This window comes from Sminthopsis crassicaudata, chromosome 5 (genome assembly GCF_048593235.1).
Source record: "Sminthopsis crassicaudata isolate SCR6 chromosome 5, ASM4859323v1, whole genome shotgun sequence".
Taxonomy (NCBI): domain Eukaryota; kingdom Metazoa; phylum Chordata; class Mammalia; order Dasyuromorphia; family Dasyuridae; genus Sminthopsis; species Sminthopsis crassicaudata.
Genome location: NC_133621.1, coordinates 208,832,753 through 208,853,368, shown reverse-complemented (window position 1 = coordinate 208,853,368; position 20,616 = coordinate 208,832,753). Strand labels below are relative to the sequence as shown.

Below are 20,616 nucleotides of genomic sequence, written 5' to 3'. Positions count from 1 at the left end.
AAATAATACAATTTTCACCCCCAAAAGACAGCTCTAAAGATTTTGAAATTGATTTCTTCTGTGTAGGGTCAAAGTCCTGTTTGTAAGGTCTTCCTGGTAGGAAGAAAAGACATGTATCAAGTAGGTCTATAAAAGTTTTTTATTCTGAAGATGACTTGGTAAATAAGCTCATTCTAGGCCAGTATTTAGTCTATAATACTAAGTAGGATTTTGGGTTAAATGGAGAAGAGTTATGCAGTTCTTTATGGGTCATGGCTTTCATCTCACAAAAAACATCCAAAATTGAGGAAGTAGGAAACTTGACTTATCTACAAGCCAAACAGAAACTTTTATAACTGCAGAAGCTTAGAGAGTCCTAAAGCCTCATAAGACATCCTTGCAAGTGGAAATTGAGGGGATCAGTAACTATATGGCAAGAATTTATTGCAAAGGGAAAAAAGCCCATTGCATTTCATCATAATTGTCAGTCCCTTGACAAATAATGAACTGCTTAAATTGATGCCCCAGGCTGCTAAGTTATCATTTACCTTATCAAATTATCAGTGTATGTATGTAACATCCTTCTTGACAATCCTTGCTTCATCTTAACGGTAGAAGAAGGTCTTATAATTTTTTTAAATGAAATACATGTCTGTAAAATTATATGATCACAAAATATTAGTAAAATTGATTTGTTTGTGTTTTCTAGCATTTCATTTAGATCGAAGAAATTCTCCACCAAATAGTCTGACGCCATGTCTAAAGATTCGAAATATGTTTGATCCTGTTATGTAAGTATGACAGTTATGTATGCCAAGTGGTCTTGATATTTGGTGGGTCTTTTAAGGCTGCAACTTTCGGCCCACTGAATGTCTTCTAAGGATCAGTCCAGCTAAATGGGAGTTTCTTACTATTCTCAGCTTCCTTGTGTGAGTGTGACTTTTCCAGCTGTAGCAACTACACTGTAGGAGTAGCCTCAGGAACTTATTACACAGAGGTTCTTGGGTTACCTCTAGAGCTGGCTCCTTTTTAAAGGTGCATTTAGTCATCAGGCATACACTCTGTTATTTCCTTTTGTCTGACATCAATGTAGAAGTAAATGTAGATGGGTGATAAAATAGTACATTTTGGTAATTGTGTCGAGCATGTCTAAGAGGCACAGGGGATAGAGGGATAGCCTTTGAGTAAAGAAGATTTGGTTTGGCTTCTGCTTTGTCCATGCTCTGTCTCTTGCTATGAGCAAGCCCCTTAACTTCTCGACCCCAACAACATGTGTCTCTGATTCACATATATATTGATAATTTGCATTGGTAGAATTTTTCATGTTAAATCTGCAGCTACACCAATTAAATCAGGAGTAATATATTTCACTTAAAAAACATGTTTAGTATATTTGTCCATTCATAATAATTCCTTACTTTTGGTTGCCCTAACCAATGTTGTTTTTCAGTAAGGTTACTTATATATTGCAACCAAATTCTACTGTAAAAAATCATTTTTCTTTATTACCCATATAAAACACATTCATGGAATTCTCCCCCTATAAAATCATTTCATTTAATATCATGGAACTATTTGATGATGTGCCTATAGAATGACTTTCTTTTTCATTTGACAACCCAATTCTTTTTTTTTTTTTTTTTTTTTTTTAATCCCTCTTTCTGCATGCAAATGTAATGATTTTTAGAATTTTTGTAGCTGTCATGATAATGATGATTATATCCAGGATAATGATTAAAACACTTTTTTCCCTTCCAAAGCATATTCTAGTAATATTTCTTTATATCCAATTAACTAACAAAAGATGAAAGTTTCTGGTGTTGCATCTATGAGCTTTTGCCTATAGATGATATATTTTAACAAGTTGTGAAACTTAACAGTTAAAAAAGTGAAAAAATCTTTGTTTTCATGAGTGAATAAGCCCATTATACTAACTCCTAGAAGTTACTTAATATGACAATATTAAAGTGCCTTATAGGGACAATATATTTTTGAGTCTATCTTTGGGAAATAAAATTTCAAAATAGAAAAACACTTAAGTTAAAAGCTTTATGATTGCATTCAAAGAGAAACAAAACCTATAACTTATGACTGCAAGGGAAAATGTTACTAAAAACAAATGTAAATTTGACATTGTGGCTAGAAAATCAAAATTTTAAGTAAGACATTTAGTTAAGGATAAAAATCACTCCGCATTGGTCCTATATTTTTAAGATAGTTCCATTTCCATCAGAAATGCCATCATTTTGACATTGATAAGGTGACATCATTTGAAGGTTCATAACAACATGTCAGTTGCTAGAATAAGTTTAATAATCAACCAATACTTATTAAACTTCTATTAAGTTCAGCAAAAACAAAAATTATATATCCTAAATACATATAAATTGCTTTCTTTGGCAGGGGAAACTGGCAGCTCTTGGGGACAGGAATAGTACTTGAATTGTGTTTAAAAGGGGGCTAAAGATGCTCTGAAGGTGGTGGTCAAATAGGGGCCAAGGTCAGCAAGCACACTGAGGTAGAAGACGGAAAGGAGAATACCCAGAATTTGTCCAAGAACTTAATGGATAAAAAAATCTGTGAAGAGCTTTGAATTTCAAACAGAGTAGTTTGTATATTATCACAGAGACAAGAGGGAGTTAGGGAGTGATATCATCAGTAACAAACATCATTGTGCATCTTTTTGAAATACTTGATTCTGATAGTCACATTGTAGCAGAGTGCTATTTTTTTATTGAATAATTATGCCTTTCTATTTATTTTATTTTTATTTTTTATTTTTTTTAGGGAAATAGGAGATCATTGGCACCTGGCAATTCAAGAAGCAATTTTAGAAAAATGCAGCGATAATGATGGCATTGTTCACATTGCGGTAGACAGAAACTCATGTGAGGTAAATTAGTTTGCATGTCTTCTTTTTGTTGATTTGACATAATAAAATTAAACTGACTGTAATTATTATTCCATCACAGGGTTGTGTTTATGTTAAATGTCTATCTCCAGAATATGCTGGAAAGGCTTTTAAGGCATTACATGGCTCATGGTTTGATGGTAAGAAATTTGTTTTATAAACATTTTAAAAAATTATGACATGTCTAAGAATCACTGAGCATTTATAATAAAAGAAGATCCCATTTAGATAAATATATATTATTCATTTAAGTCTCAAGGGTATCTCGAGACATCTTTCAGTAGCATTTTTTTCTTATGAGCTAATTCTGTTTCTTCTTAGAATCTAAAACATTCTTTGTATTTTATAACAGGAAAATTAGTAACAGTAAAATACCTACGACTAGATAGATACCATCATCGTTTTCCCCAAGCCCTCACTTGCAACGTTCCCTTGAAGCCATCAAACAAACATATGAACTCTATGTCTCATCTCCGTCTTCGGACAGGCACAGCTAATTCTCAGGGAAGCTCCTGAGAGAGTGCTTCGGTCACTGCTAAGACTATTATTCACACCAGGAGAATCCCTGTTTGGCTGCCGATCTTCCTTTTTGTTTTGTTTTGTTTTGTTTTTTTTTAAGCTTTTTGTATGTAATATTTTCATTAATGAAAACAGGTCTGCTTGAATGTTCCAGATATCTTCAGTTTCCAAAGGGACTTATAATAACATTGAACAAATAGAACAATTGCTTCCTGTCATTTGGGGAGCTCAAATAAACCAATGCATTTAAAGTTTTGCATGAGGAACATTGAATTTATTAAACATTTTTCATTATGGTGGTTGTACATTGCACCAAGAAGTGTTTTAATAACCACATACAAGCATGGTGAAGAGAAGACTTCTTGCATTTTCATAGTTTCCTGTGAACTAATGTTGTGAGTTTTTGTAACCAACCACCTACATGGTTCCTGATGACTGATAGGTAAAGCTGTTAATTTCAGAATTTAATCTTAGGTTTCTGTTCTGTAAGAGATTGATTTGCTGCCGCTGGAATATGGGGAAATTTATTTGGCTTTAGTGGTTGCATATTAGTGTGAAGGGATGCAGAGATATTTAAACTGGTTTTTTGTATATACATGTAAATGCTGGTGGTGGCAAAAATAGTCCTGTTCTGTGAGGATGTCTGCATTAATGCAGTGAATAAGCTTCCTATTTTATTCATAACCTAATGTTTTATATTATATATAAATATATATATGTGTATATACATATATACATATATATATATATACATATATAGGCTGTACCATCACTTAGGTCAATCAGCCAAACACCTTAAAAGTATTAGATACCAGTTTAAAATATCTTTTATAGGTTTTCTATTAAAATGTCTGGCTATGATTTTGTGTGAAAGTTCTGATACCAATTGTAATGAAATCAAATTTATGTAAGCAATAAAGAAGCAATTGGCAGATACTGGAAAAATATTTTGTGAAAGCTGTATTTATTATAACAGGACTGTGACAAAGAACCATTGGGATTGAGTCATTCTCCCAATCTATTTATAATTTAATAAAGTCTTAACCACCCAGTTATCTGTAAAGTTGGAAGCAGTGTACCATTTTGCAATAAAATGTACATTTGTTTGACAAATAATATTTGCGATTTTGGGTTTGAGAGCTGGAATTATAGTAAATGTACAAGTGACAATTACTTTGTGCCTCAGTATTAAGATTCAGCTATTGATAAGTTATTTTATTGCTGTTGATAATTTCTGAGTAAGAAAGCTTGCTGAGCAAAATTTAGTTGTATTCTTCTGATTGGCTCTCCTAATATCCTGTTGATACAGCATAGCTATCAATTCTTCAGAAGGAATTTGCATAGATAGCAAGCCTGGAAATAAATGAGTTCTAATAATTTTGTTTAAAACTCAGTTTTTTTTTCCTGTTTTTGTAAATGTGTTGGGTTTGCAGCATGAACTTGCACAGATAATGCACGTTTTCTGGTTAAGTAAACATGATGCACACTTCTGCAACACAACCCTATTGTGCCTTACCTTTGTGCTTTTGTGGGCACCATGTTTATGAAGAATAAAGGTGGATTTGTTAATTGAAGAGAATACATTTAAAATTCTCAGTTTACGTCTCAGATGCTAAAGTGTGAAAATATAAATATATAATATATAAATTAATTGATCTTGCTGTATTTTATGTGCATCATAGTGATTTGTTGACTTGAGCTTAGTGACCCCATCTTGTGACCTGTTGCAAGAATGAATGTAAAAATAGCTGTGGCATTTTAAAAGGTCGCCTTTTGATGCAAATGCATCTCTTCCTTGCTTCTAAAATATATTTCATGTAAACATTGTACATTTATTATTGTAATATGTACTATTATGCCGCATATTTTACCTACAACTGTTTAAGCTGACCAATGTCCCTTCCTGCAAGACAGATGGGAATGTGTATAATAATCTAGACATTTGAGACGTTCAGATGTTGGATGTAATTTGTCACTTGTCCTGTTTAAAAAAAACAAAAAACATAAAAAGGAAAAAAAAAACTCTAATTAAAAGTTTATTAGGGGTTTTTACATATGTTTTGCCTTTTAGAGTTCTTTTAAAGTGCCATGTGTCTGTCTCTCTGTCTTTTTTTCCTTCGGTAAAAATGGTAGTATTTGTTAAATTTTTCTAGAGGTGTTGGTGAATGACTCTTCTGTCATCCAAGTACTTCCTATGATACTTATGATTAGCAAGAGTAAATTCTTTAAAAGACTCAAGGTCTAGATTTTATTATTTAATGGATAAAATAGGAGTATAGGATGAGGATGGATGGTAGTTATGTTCCAGGAACTACCAACTCTTGTATTTTCAGGGGGTGAGAAATCCTAAGTAACAAACCATCCAGTATATATTAGTTTCCAGTTTCTAACTGAAGATTTCCCAGAATGGTGTATGCCCTTCACCCCAACTCCCTCTCTGCACAAATAAAGCATCACTCTTTTTTGTTCTGAAATCAATGTAGTGATTTTGTCCTGAGACACAGCCCATCAAGCAGTAAACCTTTAAGGCCTAATGTCAGTGTTCTCTATTTCTGTCCTTAATTAGTTCAGGACTGAATCAATTTCTCATCTCCACACTTTTGTACAGACTGCTCCATAATTGGAATTGTCCCTCATCTCTGCCTTTTAACAAGCTGTGAAATCCAGTTCAGGTCACCTCATTTATCAGCAGTGAGAGCAGAGGAATGAGGGTAATTTCTCAAGAAAATGTGAGTGAAAAGAGAAAACTCAGCAAATGGCCTCAATCATCTCAGTAGGGGAAGAAGTGTTTAGGAAGAAAGGAATTTGGAACAACCTATATGAGGAATGAGTTAAAAGGATAAATTTGAAGTAAAAGTGGTATTTTATAGAATCCACTTGAGGTTAAAAGAAATTATAGTGAACCCAGTCAGTTCATCTTGGGTTTCTTTCTTCCATCTCCATCTTCCAGCAGCACCTTGAAAAAATATGCAGAAGGTGGTAGAAAGAAAGTATCCAGGGTTCTGCTTTCACAGTGGTGGATAGGACAGGGAACCAAAGCATTTAAGAATAAGGGATAGTGTAGGAATGAGATGAGAAGGGAAAATAGGAAGTTAGAGCTGGGATGATGGGAACAGAATTGGGGAGAATGAAGCATAGATTTTTGAGGGGAAAGGCACAAGGAGAGATGAACTTCTGGATAGTTATTTCCCAAGGGCTTTTTGGAGGTTGTGATTGACAAGTGATTACAGGATCAAAGGTTTGACCATTCTGGGGTCAAGAACAGCTCACTTATTATTGGCTGTATTCAAGATATAAAGATAGTTTTCAGCATTCATCTTTGCAAAAACCTTGTATTCCCGATTTTTTCCTCTCCCTCATATAAGTCTTTACAGGCTTTTCTGAAATCAGCCTGATCACCATTTCTTACAGAACAATAACATTCCATAACATTCATGTACCATAACTTACTCGGCCATTCTCCAATTGATGGGCATCCACTCAGTTTCTAGTTTCTTGCCACCTCAAAAAGGGCTGCTACAAACATTTTTTGCACATGTGGGTCCTTTTCCCTTTTTTATGATCTCTTTGGGATTTAGACTCAGTAGAGACACTGCTGGATTAAAGGGTATGCACAGTTTTATAGCCCTTTGGGCATGAGAACTCAAACTTTTAAAAATTAAGAAAAATTGTGTGATTAGGAAATAGTAAAATAAAAAGGAGGATGGGGGAAATCATCTGTGAAGTCCCCTGCTATAAACAGGAGGAATTGGTGTAAAAAGGATGATGATGATTCCTGATTGAATTTAAGAATCAAAAGAGAATGCTTTGAGGTCTAATAAATGATTTTGAGGAGTAAATTTGAATGGAGTGAACCTCAAGAGAAAAGAGGATTGCTGAATGATAGTGGCAAAAAGAGTCAGGGAACAAGAGATTGAGGTAGCCTGGGATTGAAGAGGTCCTCCCTCTTCCCTCATGTAAAGTGGGCAAACCTCAGGATCCCATTTCAGGTAGTTCTGACCCTACTGGAGAGAGGGTGGTATGGTCCAAGTCAAGGAAGGTCCAAAGATGGTTTTCTCCCTCAGTTTATTTACCTCATGGATAGTTGTAAGTCATCTCTCCCATTGGAATGTGAGCTTCTTGAAGGCAGGAATTGTTTGTATTTTATTAAATATTTGCCTTTCTGTAGCCCAGTACATCAAAAGCACTTAATACTTCTTAACTGAATTTATTTCTTTGATCTAGAGGTTTCAAAATTTGGCAATAATATCTGTCTTTTCCATAATTGATCTTTTTGAGATGGCTATCGGTAGATTTTTTTCTTTTGCTATTTTCCCCTCGTGTTTTATCACTCCAGGACAATTTTATTGGATTATTTCCTTCATTGTTGTATCAAGGTTCTCTTTTTAGTCACAACTTTCTGGCAGTCCAATTATTCTTACATTTTCTCTTCTTGAACTGTTCTCCACATCTCTTGTTTTTCTTATGTTTTACATTCTGTTCTATTTTCTTATTCTTTATAATCTGTTTTGTTATTTCTTGGTCTCATACCTTCACTGGCTTCCCCTTGGTCAATTCTAATTTTCAATGAATTATTTTCATTTTTGAGACACTGTGCTGCCTTTTCTAGTTGGTTAATATGTTAGACTAAAAACCAAGAGACTTTCTGGTTCTAATTCAGTCAATAGTTGTACTTTACCATAATAAACAGGCCTTTATCTCCTCATCCACTCTTCACTACACATTTTTTTTTTTATTACTTTTCATCATGTTTTCTCCACTCTTCATTACTTTGCACATCTTCTGTTTCCATATAATTCCTATTTGTCTTTCCATATTGGGGTTGGGGGATGGGAATAAGCATTCCAAAAACACCTGTTATGTGCTAGGTACTCTGTGTACTTTTTACAAATATCTCATTTGATCCTCACAACAAACTTGTTAGATAAATGCTGCTATAGTTGTCCTTTTTTACAGTTGAGAAAACCCAGGCAAACAGTGGTTATATATGTCAGTGCAATGACATTTTAAGTTTTTTATATATTTTGTTTACAACACAATAGATATTTCCCACCAATTAACCCCCTTTAGAAAAGACATTTAGAAAAGACAATTAAATTAACAGAAATCCTCACTTATAAAATGAAAGGAATACACACTGGACAGAACACTTCACAAATAACTTCTCTAACCCTCATAAGAATCCTGAGGATTGAGGATTAGTACGTTGAGAATGCATTAACATTTATGTTGAAGTCCCAGGGTATAAAGACAAAAGTTGGTGTAGATTAAGCCATGAACAAGGCAATGAACTGGAGAAAGGAGAAAGGATATTCCAAGGTTTAATGGGCCAATGTTTATCTCTGTGATTTTTTAAATCTGAATGAACCTCAGTGGAGGAAAGGTAACTGTTAATATCTCTCATTTGCAGTTAAAGAAACTGAAGCAGATCGAGGTGTGTGTGTGTGTGTGTGTGTGTGTGTGTGTGTGTGTGTGTGTGTGTGTGTGTGTGTGTACATGTGTCTGATTTGGAGAAATTTACCTGTTTATCTTCCATCTTCATTTAAGTTCAAATTTACATTCTGTGCTCATAAGAAAAAATTCAGAATGAATTCCCTTACACTTAAATTTTAAAAGTACAACAAAACCAATAAATGTTTAGTAGAGGGAAAACTCCTTTGTTGGGGCTGCACCATAGGAGGTATTTGGTAAGTATATCAGATGAGTAATTGTAAAAAAAATGGCTGCTAAGAGGTGCCATATGTACAGAGCACTGGGTCTGCAGTCAGGAAGATGTATCTTCCAGAGTTCGAAACCAGCCTCAGACACTTTGTATGTACACACACACACACACACACACACACACACACACACACGAATCCCGATCTTCTGGATTCCAGATTCAGTGCTTTATTCTCCATGCCACTTTCTATGTCAAATGACCTCTGGGCTCTTTTCCAGCTCTAAACCTGAGCCAATGTGTCCCTTGGCAGGAGGGCCCCATAGGATTGGCCACCATTTCTATTTTATTATAGCTTTGAACACTCCATGTTTACTTCATTTGTATTTACCTCATTGAACTCGTGCATGATTTTGACTCTTTCTGAATCACTGGTCTTCCCGTGGTTCTCTGAATTCTCCATTTTTTTGTCATTTCTTTTGGGGCAATAATATTCTATTAATAGACAATATTTTGTTCAACCATATCCCAAACTTGGTCATCATTTATTCTATTTTGAATATATTTCTCAGGTTTTTAAATTATCTGTTGACTCCAGAATCTAAAGTAGCCCTCTAAGCACAGAAGGGATTAAGTTCTTGTTGAATTGTTCTGGATATTGCATATCAGAAACTTGAGTAATACAAAGCAACAAACCCAAGGGAAAATGACTGAGTTTAGAGATGAAAAGAATTTGTGGTCTCAAGGCAGTCATTCAGTAGTTTTGGAGAAATTTACCTGTTTATCTTCCATCTTCATTTAAGTTCAAATTTACATTCTGTGCTCATAAGAAAAAATTCAGAATGAATTCCCTTACACTTAAATTTTAAAAGTACAACAAAGCCAATAAATGTTTAGTAGAGGGAAAACTCCTTTGTTGGGGCTGCACCATAGGAGGTATTTGGTAAGTATATCAGATGAGTAATTGTAAAAAAAATGGCTGCTAAGAGGTGCCATATGTACAGAGCACTGGGTCTGCAGTCAGGAAGATGTATCTTCCAGAGTTCGAAACCAGCCTCAGACACTTTGTAGCTATATGGCCTCAGGCAAGTCGCTTCCCCTGTTAGCCTCAGTTTTCCTATCTGTAAAATGAGCTGGAAAAGGCAATGGCAAAACTCTTTGATATCATTGCTAAGAAAACCTCAAATGGGGTCACAAAGAATTAGACACTACAACTATTAAAAAACAAAAGGGGAAATATAATCAATTTTCACTTGACCAGCACCCCAAGTATGTCATTCTACATCTCTCAGCCGAACTCCTTGGGGGGGTGGGGAAAGCTGTTTACACCTGTTACCTCAACTTTCTTGCCTCATTTACTATTTAACTTCCAAATCTTCCTTCTGAGCTCATCACTCAAACCAGTGGCTTCTCCATCTCCTTCCTGACCTCTAGTGATTGACACTATTAACTACTCCTTTTGCAGTCTTGAGTTTTTATGACACTGCTTCCTTGACCTTCCTCCTTGATGTTTGTAGCCTACTTGAAGAAGCTGATGCTTCCCCAGAGTTGTTTTTTTACCATCATCCATCTGTGTGTGGAATGTAGATCTCTGTTCTCTCTCCCTTTTTCTTTCTACATCTAAATTTTTCTCAATGAGATCATCAGCTCCCATGAGTCCCATTTCTATCTCTGCACATGCATAGATCTAGTCTCTCTCCTGTTCCAATTCCAAATCACCAAATACCTACTAACATTTCCAATTGGATGTATCAAACTCAAAATATCCAAAACAGAACTCATAATCTCCCCTGGGCCCTTTTTTGCTACTAACTTCTGTATGTCAAGGGGACCTCCATCCTTCCAGTTCTCAAGTCACAACCTTGGAGTTTTCCTTGATTCATTAACTTTCATTGTTTCTTTCCCCTTTCTCCATATCAACCAGTTCCTAATTTTTTCCATTTCTACCTCCATATATTTATAGCTAGCATTTAGATGGTGTTCACATGAGCCACACACCATGCTAAGTACTTTACAAATATTTCATTTGATCTTCACAACAATCATGCAAAGACAATGTTATTATTATTCCCATTTTACAGATGAGAAAACTGAAGCAAACAGATTAAATGCCTTGGGGTCACACATCCAGTTAAGTGAGACAGAATTTGAACTCCCTGACGAGTTCCAGTTTCCTATCCACTATACCACATAGAACTTCTCTTGCCCTTCAATAAGCACCTACTGTGTACCAGGTGTTATGCTAAGCACTGATATGCAAAAAGGCAAGACAGTGCCTGCTCACAAGTTGCTTACTATCTAATGGGATTCTAAGGTGTCTCTTGGACTCTTCCCTGAACTAATTCGTCACTGTCCTTATCGGTTTTCCTTTCTGTTCTCTATCCCTCTACATAATATTCCCAAAGCATAGATCTGACCATCTTATATTCTTGTTCTAAAAGCTTCAGTAGCTCCCATTTGACCCTAGGACCAAACTCTTCTATCTTGGTATTTCAGGTCCTTTGCAATCCAGCTCCATCCACCCACCTCTTCCTGGCTTCCAAGGCTCCCCTTCATGCATTTCATGTTTCAGCCAAACTGCCTTAACTGTATTAAGCCTCACCACAATCACCACTAATTCCTGGAATGTTCTCTCCTTGTACCTCTTCTTTTTAAAATCTGTTGCTTCTTTTAAATTCATCTCAAGTACCCTGACCTGAAGAAGGCCTTTCCTGATCTCTGCAAACTTCTAGTGCCCTCCCCCCTGAAATTTGGTCTTTATATATAGATTTTCAGTTTACTTATAAGTGTATGTATTATTTCCTCTGTTAGAATGAAGGATCTTTGAGGGCAGAGGGTAATTTTCTCTGTGTTCACAGCACTTATTGCACAGGGCTTAGTATATAAAAGTACATAGGTACTTAATATATATATGTTGATTGACAAGGCAGGTTTGAAGGTGGGTAAAAGTGATAGGGTACCCAGCCTCATTTATAAAACAGTAAGTACTGAAAGCCCTAGCGGCCCCAAGAGCAGCTCTTGTGGTCTGATGCCAAATCCCCCATGAAAGAGGTTTTCTGACTTTTTCTCTCCCTCTCTCCAAAGACTGGCCTTGGGGCAGTCAAATTTCCTTCTCCCCCAAAACAAACCTAGAAACTCTTGGACTGAGCATGAACAAAATTCTTCCCCTTAATTTTGGTTAGGGTAAAAAACATTTCCTGGTAAACAAAGGGAAAAAAAATCAAACATACTGGTGTATAGAATTCAAGGCTGTCACATTTAACATGATGCAGAGAATTTTCAGTTAACTGACCCTGTCTGTGAAATTCTATTCTAGATCTTGACCTGTTTCAAGAATCAGACTGGTGGTATCCTAGCAACCTCATCAGTCAGAAAGAAGGCTGATTCTTTCCTTAGGTGAAACTCATCTTCCCTTATCAGTCTCACTGGTATCTCAGCCTGCACAGGGTCCTTAATGACTGTCTTACATGCAGAAGCTTCTTTAGCTGCTTGTGGTTTCTTATCCGGCACTCAGGACTTTAAGTCTCTATGTTTCTTCCTTCAAAATTAAGAGCTTGGTAAGTTCTGGCTTTTATTGAGGCCTATGGCAGTTTACCAGGGTGTTTGGGTTTCAGTTTCCTCCTAGAGCTGTATGACTGATGGAGCCTCCTTTGAGTTCAGTGAGCCATTCACACATCTCTAGGTTAACTGGAGGCTCTGCCAGTTTTCTTTGGTTCATAGGGAGCTGATTCAGTTTGTCTTCCCTCCCTAAATGGTAATCAAAGGTTCTATTTTACAATACCAATTTACATACCACATACTTTAAACACTTGGTAATAAAATAGTCAGCCAATTTCCACCCACAGTAAGATGATTCAATTCAACAATAAACATTTATTATTGTGCTAGGAATAAAGATAAAAAGGTGAAATATTTAACATACTCCTTGACATCAAAGGAATTACAATCTAGTAGATGAGAAAATCTAGATGAGAAGAAAATGAGTATCCAAATAACTATTATAGGAATTAGTTTATAAACACATAAGAGGGAGCCAAATAAGCATAAGGGGCCATCCATTCAAAAGCATGAGGATGGAACGTCATTTATGAGAAATCCAGCAGGCCATTTGATTAGACGGTAGAGTATATAAAAAAGTAATATATAATAGTAATATAATAATGTGTAAAAGAGAATATATATGTCAAGAAAGGTTAGAGCTGTATTATGAAGAACTTTAAAATGCCAAACAGTTTGGTATTTTGTCCTGGAGGCAAGAAGGAATCATTGAAGCTGCTCAAGTAAGGAAGTGATATGATAGGGCCTATAATTCAGTCATAATTTCTTGTCAATTGTATTGAGAATCATGAGAGGAGAAACTGGAGACCGGGAGTCAGTTGCAATAATTCAGACAAGAGATGACTGAATTATTTTTATTTTGTTTATTCATTCACTCATCTATTTGTTTGTTTATGAGACAGTGGGGGTTAAGTAATTTGCACAGATTTGCAGCTAGTAAGTGTCTAAGGCTGAATTTGAACTTTGTTCTTTCTGACTCAAAAGGCCACTGCTCTATCCATTGCACAATCTAATTGCCCTGGACTTATTTTGAACTAAGGTAGTAGCTACATGAGTGAACAAAAGGAAATGAATGGAAGATATATTGTGGAGGTGAGAGAGATGGGGAAAGGAAGGAAGGAAGGAGGGAAGCAATGTGGATCAGTGTGCTGAATTTGGACTTCAAAGATGTGTATGTGTGTGTGTGTGTGTGTGTGTGTGAGAGAGAGAGAGAGAGAGAGAGAGAGAGAGAGAGAGAGAGAGAGAGAGAGAGAGAGAGAGAGAGAGAGAGAGAGAGAGAGAGAGAGAGAGAGAGAGAGAGAGAGAGAGAGAGAGAGAGAGAGAGAGAGAGAGAGAGAGAGAGAGAGAGAGAGAAAGAGGGAGAGAGAGAGGGAGGGAAAAAGGAGACAGACAGAGAGACAGACAGAGAGAGAGAAGGACACGGAAAGGGAGAAGGGGAGGGCTAAAGAAGGGAAGGGAAGTTGGGGCAGGGAAAGGAAAGAGGATGCACTTCCTGTCCATTGTGGAGGTGGGGTATCATGGCAATAATATCAATCTTGGTTTATTTGATGGTTAGTTTTGCGAACTATTGTTCCTTTTTTATTCTTTGGGAGGGAAGGGATTGAGAAGAAAATTTTGGAAAATGTAGGTGATACAAAACCAAAAGATAATTAACAACAAAAAAAACCCAAAATGAAAGTATGATAGGAAGAGAAGTGGGTTTTAGTGAAAGAATGAATTTAGTTTTGGATTTATGGGACAATATTTGGACAAATATCTCCCACTTATCTTCTAGCCACTAACATTTTAACATTCAACTGGAGATGTACAATTGTCCCCAAAGTCTGAAATACACTCTCTTCTCACCTCATCTCTTAAAACCCCCCTCCAGGAAATCTATCTTGAACTCTTTAGTTGCTCTTTTACAAACCAGACATGTTTCTGTATGACTTGTCCAAGGGCATCCTGGGATTTCAACCCGGGGCTTGACTGCAAGTCCTGGACTATTTCTACTACGACCCCACATTGTCCAGTATATAGAAAACCGGATTAAGGGGGGAGGGAACAAGTTTGCCGCCATGATTCTTCAATCTCGGACAATAGGATGGGGCAACATAGTCCGCCATAAACAACATGAACTTGTAATCACAATTTAAAAGCCATGTCCTTCACATTCTGCTTTTGTGATCTTGGGCAATCAGGCTGGAGAAGGGCCTCAGATGCCGTATAGTGAGAAGTCTAGAGACTTCAGAGCTGCAGAGCCCAAGCTCTTTCCACAGTACCATACATAATCAACTCTGTCCTTCTCCAAGTGAGGCAACTGAGTCACGCAGGGGCTCGTGGCTGGTATTATCTGAGGCAGAATTTGAACCCAGACCTTCTTGCCTCTAAATCCTGTATCTAGCTGGATTTGACAGTTGAAGAAACTGAACAAATAGATGAAGTGGCTCCCCCCACGAAGCCAGTCGGAACCTGGGCTCGGCTCGGAACTCTGGTCAAGAGGAGGAGGAGGAGGAGGAGGAGGAGGAAGAGGAAGAAGAGTGGTCCCCAGAAGATGTGCTAGTTTTAGAATCACCTGAAGGAGGGAGGAGAGAAGGAGCAGAAAAAAGGGGGGAGACTGAGGAAAAGGAGGGCTGGAGGGCAGCGGTCCAGTGGAAGGGCCCGTGGGGCCACCGAGGCCTGGCCCGAGCGCCCGGCGGCGGCGGCGAGGGCGGAGGTGCGGGACGCGAGCCCGCAGCCCTGCCCGGGCGCTTTGTCCTCCCTCTCCCTCTCTCTCGCCGTCTATGCTCATATTTGGAGTTGGCTGCTCTTGCCCAGGAATTTCCCGTCATGCCTCCCGACGCCCTGTCGCCCGCAGCCGGGGAGGGACAGACAGCGGGGAGCCCGGCCAAGGCCACGGCGGCTGCCTGCCTCTGCCCCTCGTCTGTCCGTCCGTCCGCCCGTCCATGCGCCCGCCGCCGCGCGCCCCGCGCCTCTGCCTCCAGCTCTGCCTCTGCCTGGCCGCGGCGGCTGCCCGGCAGCCGGGTAAGTGCATCCCACCTCCCCAGCCCAGCCCCGGAAAGTTGGGGTCGGGAGGGCGCGGCTCGAGAGCAGAGATGGAGAGGGCAGCGGCGGATCCCCTCCGCAGCCCCGAGCCGGGAGCCCTCCGACTGCAGTGACGCAGGGTCTGCCAGCCGGGCGGGGGATGGACGTGGGGGGGGGGGCTGCCCCGGACTGGGGGAGGGAGCCTCCGGCAAAAGCAGGACGGGGGCCACGGAGAGCTCCCCTCCCGGGGAGGCCGTTCACACTGAGCCGAGCTGCCAGGAGTAACGGGCCAGCTGAGCCAGGTGGGAAGGAGTGCCCATCCCTTCCGGGAGATGCGCCAGGACCCGGGGGAGCTCCGGGGGAAGCCCCCCGGGCTGCCTGGGTCCCTTCTGCTTAGCTAATGCACCCTGAGCCCTCCCCGGGCGGCTGTGAACAGGCCCCAGTGTAACCCAACTCCGAAGTTGCTGGTCCTCTCCTCATGTGTCCTGTTGGGTTTTTGTTCTCCCCCCCCCCCCCTAAGAGGAAAAAGTCACCTGAATATATTTTCAGAGAGACTACTCTTACTGTCTGAATTCAGACCAGTTGAATCAAAGGTGCCATTCATGCCTCTGGCTTGGAGACTACAGGCTACTGTAGTCACTGATTCTCAAATCCCAGAGGCTGGTTTTCAACCTTTTCTCCAAAACGCTGAAGTGAAGGAGACTGAGGGCGGAGTCAGAGGAGCTGCATTTGAACTCGCCTCTTAAACTGACTACAGCATCATGCGGTCCTGGTCCAGTCATTTACCCCCTCCCGGACTCTCAGCCTCCTTATCTATAGCAGATAGTCTCTGGGATCCTTGGCAGTTCTTGCCTCTGCTGACATAATCACCGGACTAATTACTCCCGATAAAAGTTCATCCTTTTTTTGGGTATGTGATGGCCCCCTTTGGCAGGCTGGGGAAGCTTGCGGCTCCCTTCTCAGAATAATGTTTTAAAACATAAAATAAAGCATCCAATTATAATGAAATATACTTAATTTCTTTAAACAAAATCATGTACTCCAGAGGTTAAGAGCCCTTGATTTAACGGGACAAATCCTGTTTATCAGGTGCAAACACAATATGAAAGTATTCCATGTACTTTCCATGTACTTTGTATTTGTTACAAGCAAACTATTAGTCATCAGAGTAATCTGGCACTTAAATACTACGAATTGAGGAAAGGAAACTTTTGTTCACAGCAAAGTTCAGTTAATGACATTTTATTTTTCCTTTTGCTGTTGTTAACTAGATTATCAAGATAAAGGGCTGCTTCCACATTCATTCACTTGTTTTCCCTTTTACGGTCTTTGTGAAGGCTAGGATAAAATATTAAAAAGTAGCTTTTTAAAAAATAGAATGCTTTTTTTTTTGACAAAGTAGAGAAAATTCATTTTTATGCAGATTTATCTGGAAACAGGTACAGTTTTATGGCAGAAAGAAAAATTGTTAAATTTTCTAAATGTTGGCCTAATGACCACTTCAAGCTTTTTTTGCCTTTTTTTTTGGGGGGGGGATTACTTTCCAAAAGGATACCATTCTTTTATATGATCCTTTTTTAGTTTTAAACACAAACAGCAAGGCCCAAGAACTTTCTGCCTTTTATCGAAAGGGCTCTCAGACCCTGCTTTAAAGTAGTATATGGCCAGGGAAATTGTGTGCTTCAGTGACATGTTAATCAATTTAATACTTCTAGCCCAGCAGTATTAGAAAGTATCCTGTTGGTCATAATTTTGAATACAGTAGTAGACTTACTGCTTGAATTCCTTTAATATTTATTCATATGATTTTGATTCCAGTTGAGTTTAATCTTTGGTGACTTTTATTAGCATCCTTACAGGCATATCTTCTTCTTCTTTTTTTTTTTTTTTTTAAAGTTGAGCTCGCAGCCTGCCCTTTAAAGTCTTGTCACTGTGCCTAGACTCTTTGCCTGCCAAGGTTACAAGTGTTTGGCGTTATTTGAGGCTTGAATCAACATACACACTCTATTTTATAATTTTTTAAGAAAAAGGTCAGGTGATTGTGCTAACATCCTAAAATACTAAGCCATACTTGAGTTTGAAATAATGTTATCCACATCTTAGAATTCTGCTAAAACTTAGTAACTAGCAAAAAGAAACAAAACCAAAGTTTGTTGCATTTTGTTCCTAATCCCTAAATGCTTACAGGAAATCTATCAAATACACCATTTATTAATGTAAAAGAAGATTGAAAATCAATTTAAAGAGAAATTAAATAAATAGCACTTACAGTCCTAACCTTACTTGGTTCTGACCTTTAAAACTTGAGTTATAAGGAACTGATTGGTTATCAGTGTTTACATATTGGTTGTTTCTCCCTGTCCTGTTTCCCCTTCAGCTTCTGTTCAATTTCCTGAATCTGGATTCTTATTGGAAGTACAGGATGAACTCCTAACTAGTACAGTCCCAATCAAACATGATGAGTTTGATTTTAGCTCTAGGGGACTTAGAATTAGCCTGAGCTATTTGAGGGCACAAGTGCCTCAGTGAAGCCAGGCAAGCAGGCAGATCTCTAGGTCACTGTTACTTCCTTCCCTTCAGTTAATAGTAAGTCCTGGACTTAAAGTTCCAGGAAGGGAAATATAGAATAAAAAGCCTGGAAAGAGAGGAGAGGGGCCGGATTGGGAAACAGATAAGATTTTATGTTTAATCCTGTAGTAACAGGTTGCCATTATAATTTATTAAATTGAAGAGGATGTGACATAGTGAGACCTATAAAAATCTCTTTCGTAGCTATCTGAAGGACTGAGTGATACTAGGAAGACCATCCTTTAGAAGGTCTTTGCAATGGTCCAGATAAGAGGTGATGAAGATCTGAACTAGAATTGGGGCTGTATGAGGGGAAATGCAGGGGTCATAATTGAGGAAGGTCGGGAAGATAGAAATGAAAAAAAATATTGTGGAGTCATTGGCTATTTGGAGTCAGTGACTTCCCACAAGAGTAAGACATGAAGGATGATTTCAAGATTTAATAGATTGAAATCCAGAGTAAGTGGAGACCTTGACAGTAATAGGAAAGTTTTTGGGAAAAGATAATGAGTTCTGTTTCCAACAAGATGATTTAAAATATCTATGGGATATGTGTCCCACTTGGCTACTGTTGATATGGAGATGGAGCTCAGGGGGAGTCAAAGATTGGATATATACATCTTGGAATTATTTGCATAAAGATATTTGAATCCCTGAGAACTAGAGAGATCATTAAAACAGATAGTTTAGAGAGAAAAGACTCTTGCAGGATGAAGCATTGTTAGTGTGTGTAACATGAATAAAGAGTCAGTAAAAGAGACCAGCCCAGCAAGATCAGCTTCCAAAACAGCTGTAACCATAGTGGGCAGCATCAAAAATGTCCTCAAGGAAAAAGCCTTTGCGACTCCCTTCACTGTTCAGTTAATAAGTAGTTCATTCTTAATAACCTTGATCATCAAGTTTTAAAGGAATTAAATTCAGTATATAAATAGTTTTTAAAAAATAACACTTTGCTGGGAAATGAATGTAAACTGTTATTTTTACCTTCTGAATCCAATTCTTCCTGTGCAACAAAAAATACGGTTCTACACACATATATTGTATCTAAATTATACTGTAATATATTTAACATATATAAGACTGCTTGCCATCTGGGGGAGGGGGTTGGGGGAAGAAGGGAAAAAATCTGAATAGAAGTAAGTGCAAGGGATAATGTTGTAAAAAATTACCCATGCATATGTACTGTCAAAAAATGTTATAATTATAAAATAAAATTAAAAATTAAAAAAAAAATAACACTTTGCCTTGAGAATTAAGGAGAGAAGGGTTACCTCATATTCAAGGTTTTAGGTTTGCAATATCAGTTGTTTTCCTTTTATATTGTGTAATTTCAAGAAGTGCTTTAGGAAGACTCGGTTAATTTGACATCCTCGATAACCTCATACAGATAGTGTTACTAACAGATTGCAGAAACTCTTTAGATTTTCTCTCCTACTCTCGGGCCAAGTTGGGGGCAAAAAATAAATCCCCTTCCAAGTTTGAGTGAATGGGAGGGGAAGTTTCCTTAAATAAGAGTTCCCTATGTCAGTGAAATCACAGGCCCAATGCCTTTTTTTCCCTGTCACATCCTTTTATTAGGTAGCACTAAAATTATTTTGTCTGTTTTACTGGGGTGGAAATTGAAGGGAACAAAAGGTTAAGTGACTTGCATAAAACGACGCACTGTATTTCCCTTGCATTCTTTCCTCCTCTCTTTGGTACCATATAGGTATTAATCCCTTATCATTGGACTATATTGTAAGAAGCCTGGTTTTTCCTCTTTACAATATTCTGAATGTACCTCTCCAACTACATTACTCCTCTGCTTATACTTTTTCAGTGTTTCTATTTATTATCTGATAAAAAAAAAAAGATATAAACTCTTATCTAGCATTCCAAGTCCTCCACAATCAAACCATGCCTTATCTTTCTAAACTTATCTCCCACTATTCTCCTTTCCTTTATTTCTGGTTTCTGGCCAAACTGCACTCCATTCATCTGTCCTCCATTCTTGTCCATGCATTTTTCTACAATCATAATATGTTACATGCCTGGAATGAATAGTCTTTCCCATCCAGACCATCTCTGCCTTTTGAAAATTTTGCCTTCAGTATCTAATTCAGATTTCTGTGATTTTTTTTTCCCTGCTCTCTGACTACCATATACTATGAAATGTTCATGTGGACTATTTGCACCAGATTTGGTCAAGCCTTCTGAGCTCATATTGGTCTGATTAGCCACAGTAGGACATACCACACTGTGCCCTGACTCCCACATGTCATTTTTGTCCTCTTTGAAAAGGAAGGTCAACCAACCGACTATCCAATCAATCAACCAACTAATCATGCAAGTGATTTCTCCCTCAGATTTTTCATAACATTTTGACCATATCTCACTTTTGAACATATTTCATTCCCTGTTGTAGCACAGTTATATAGGT

The 20,616-nt window shown here is 38.1% G+C and overlaps 2 protein-coding genes across 2 annotated transcripts in view; both read left to right on the top strand.

Moving 5' to 3' along the window:
* Positions 1-5,508, top strand: part of LEMD3 (LEM domain containing 3) — a 74,771-nt gene extending 69,263 nt beyond the window's left edge. The window contains 4 exon segments of the mRNA XM_074269723.1: positions 689-770; positions 2,767-2,872; positions 2,952-3,030; positions 3,243-5,508. Of these exon segments, the coding sequence (XP_074125824.1) occupies positions 689-770; positions 2,767-2,872; positions 2,952-3,030; positions 3,243-3,406 (431 nt within the window). The 3' untranslated portion in view covers positions 3,407-5,508.
* Positions 5,509-15,390: 9,882 nt separating this feature from the next.
* MSRB3 (methionine sulfoxide reductase B3) overlaps positions 15,391-20,616 on the top strand; it is a 183,765-nt gene continuing 178,539 nt past the window's right edge. Inside the window, exon 1 of the mRNA XM_074269722.1 lies at positions 15,391-15,629. Within this exon, the coding sequence (XP_074125823.1) occupies positions 15,435-15,629 (195 nt within the window). The 5' untranslated portion in view covers positions 15,391-15,434. The remainder of the gene's footprint in view (positions 15,630-20,616) is intronic.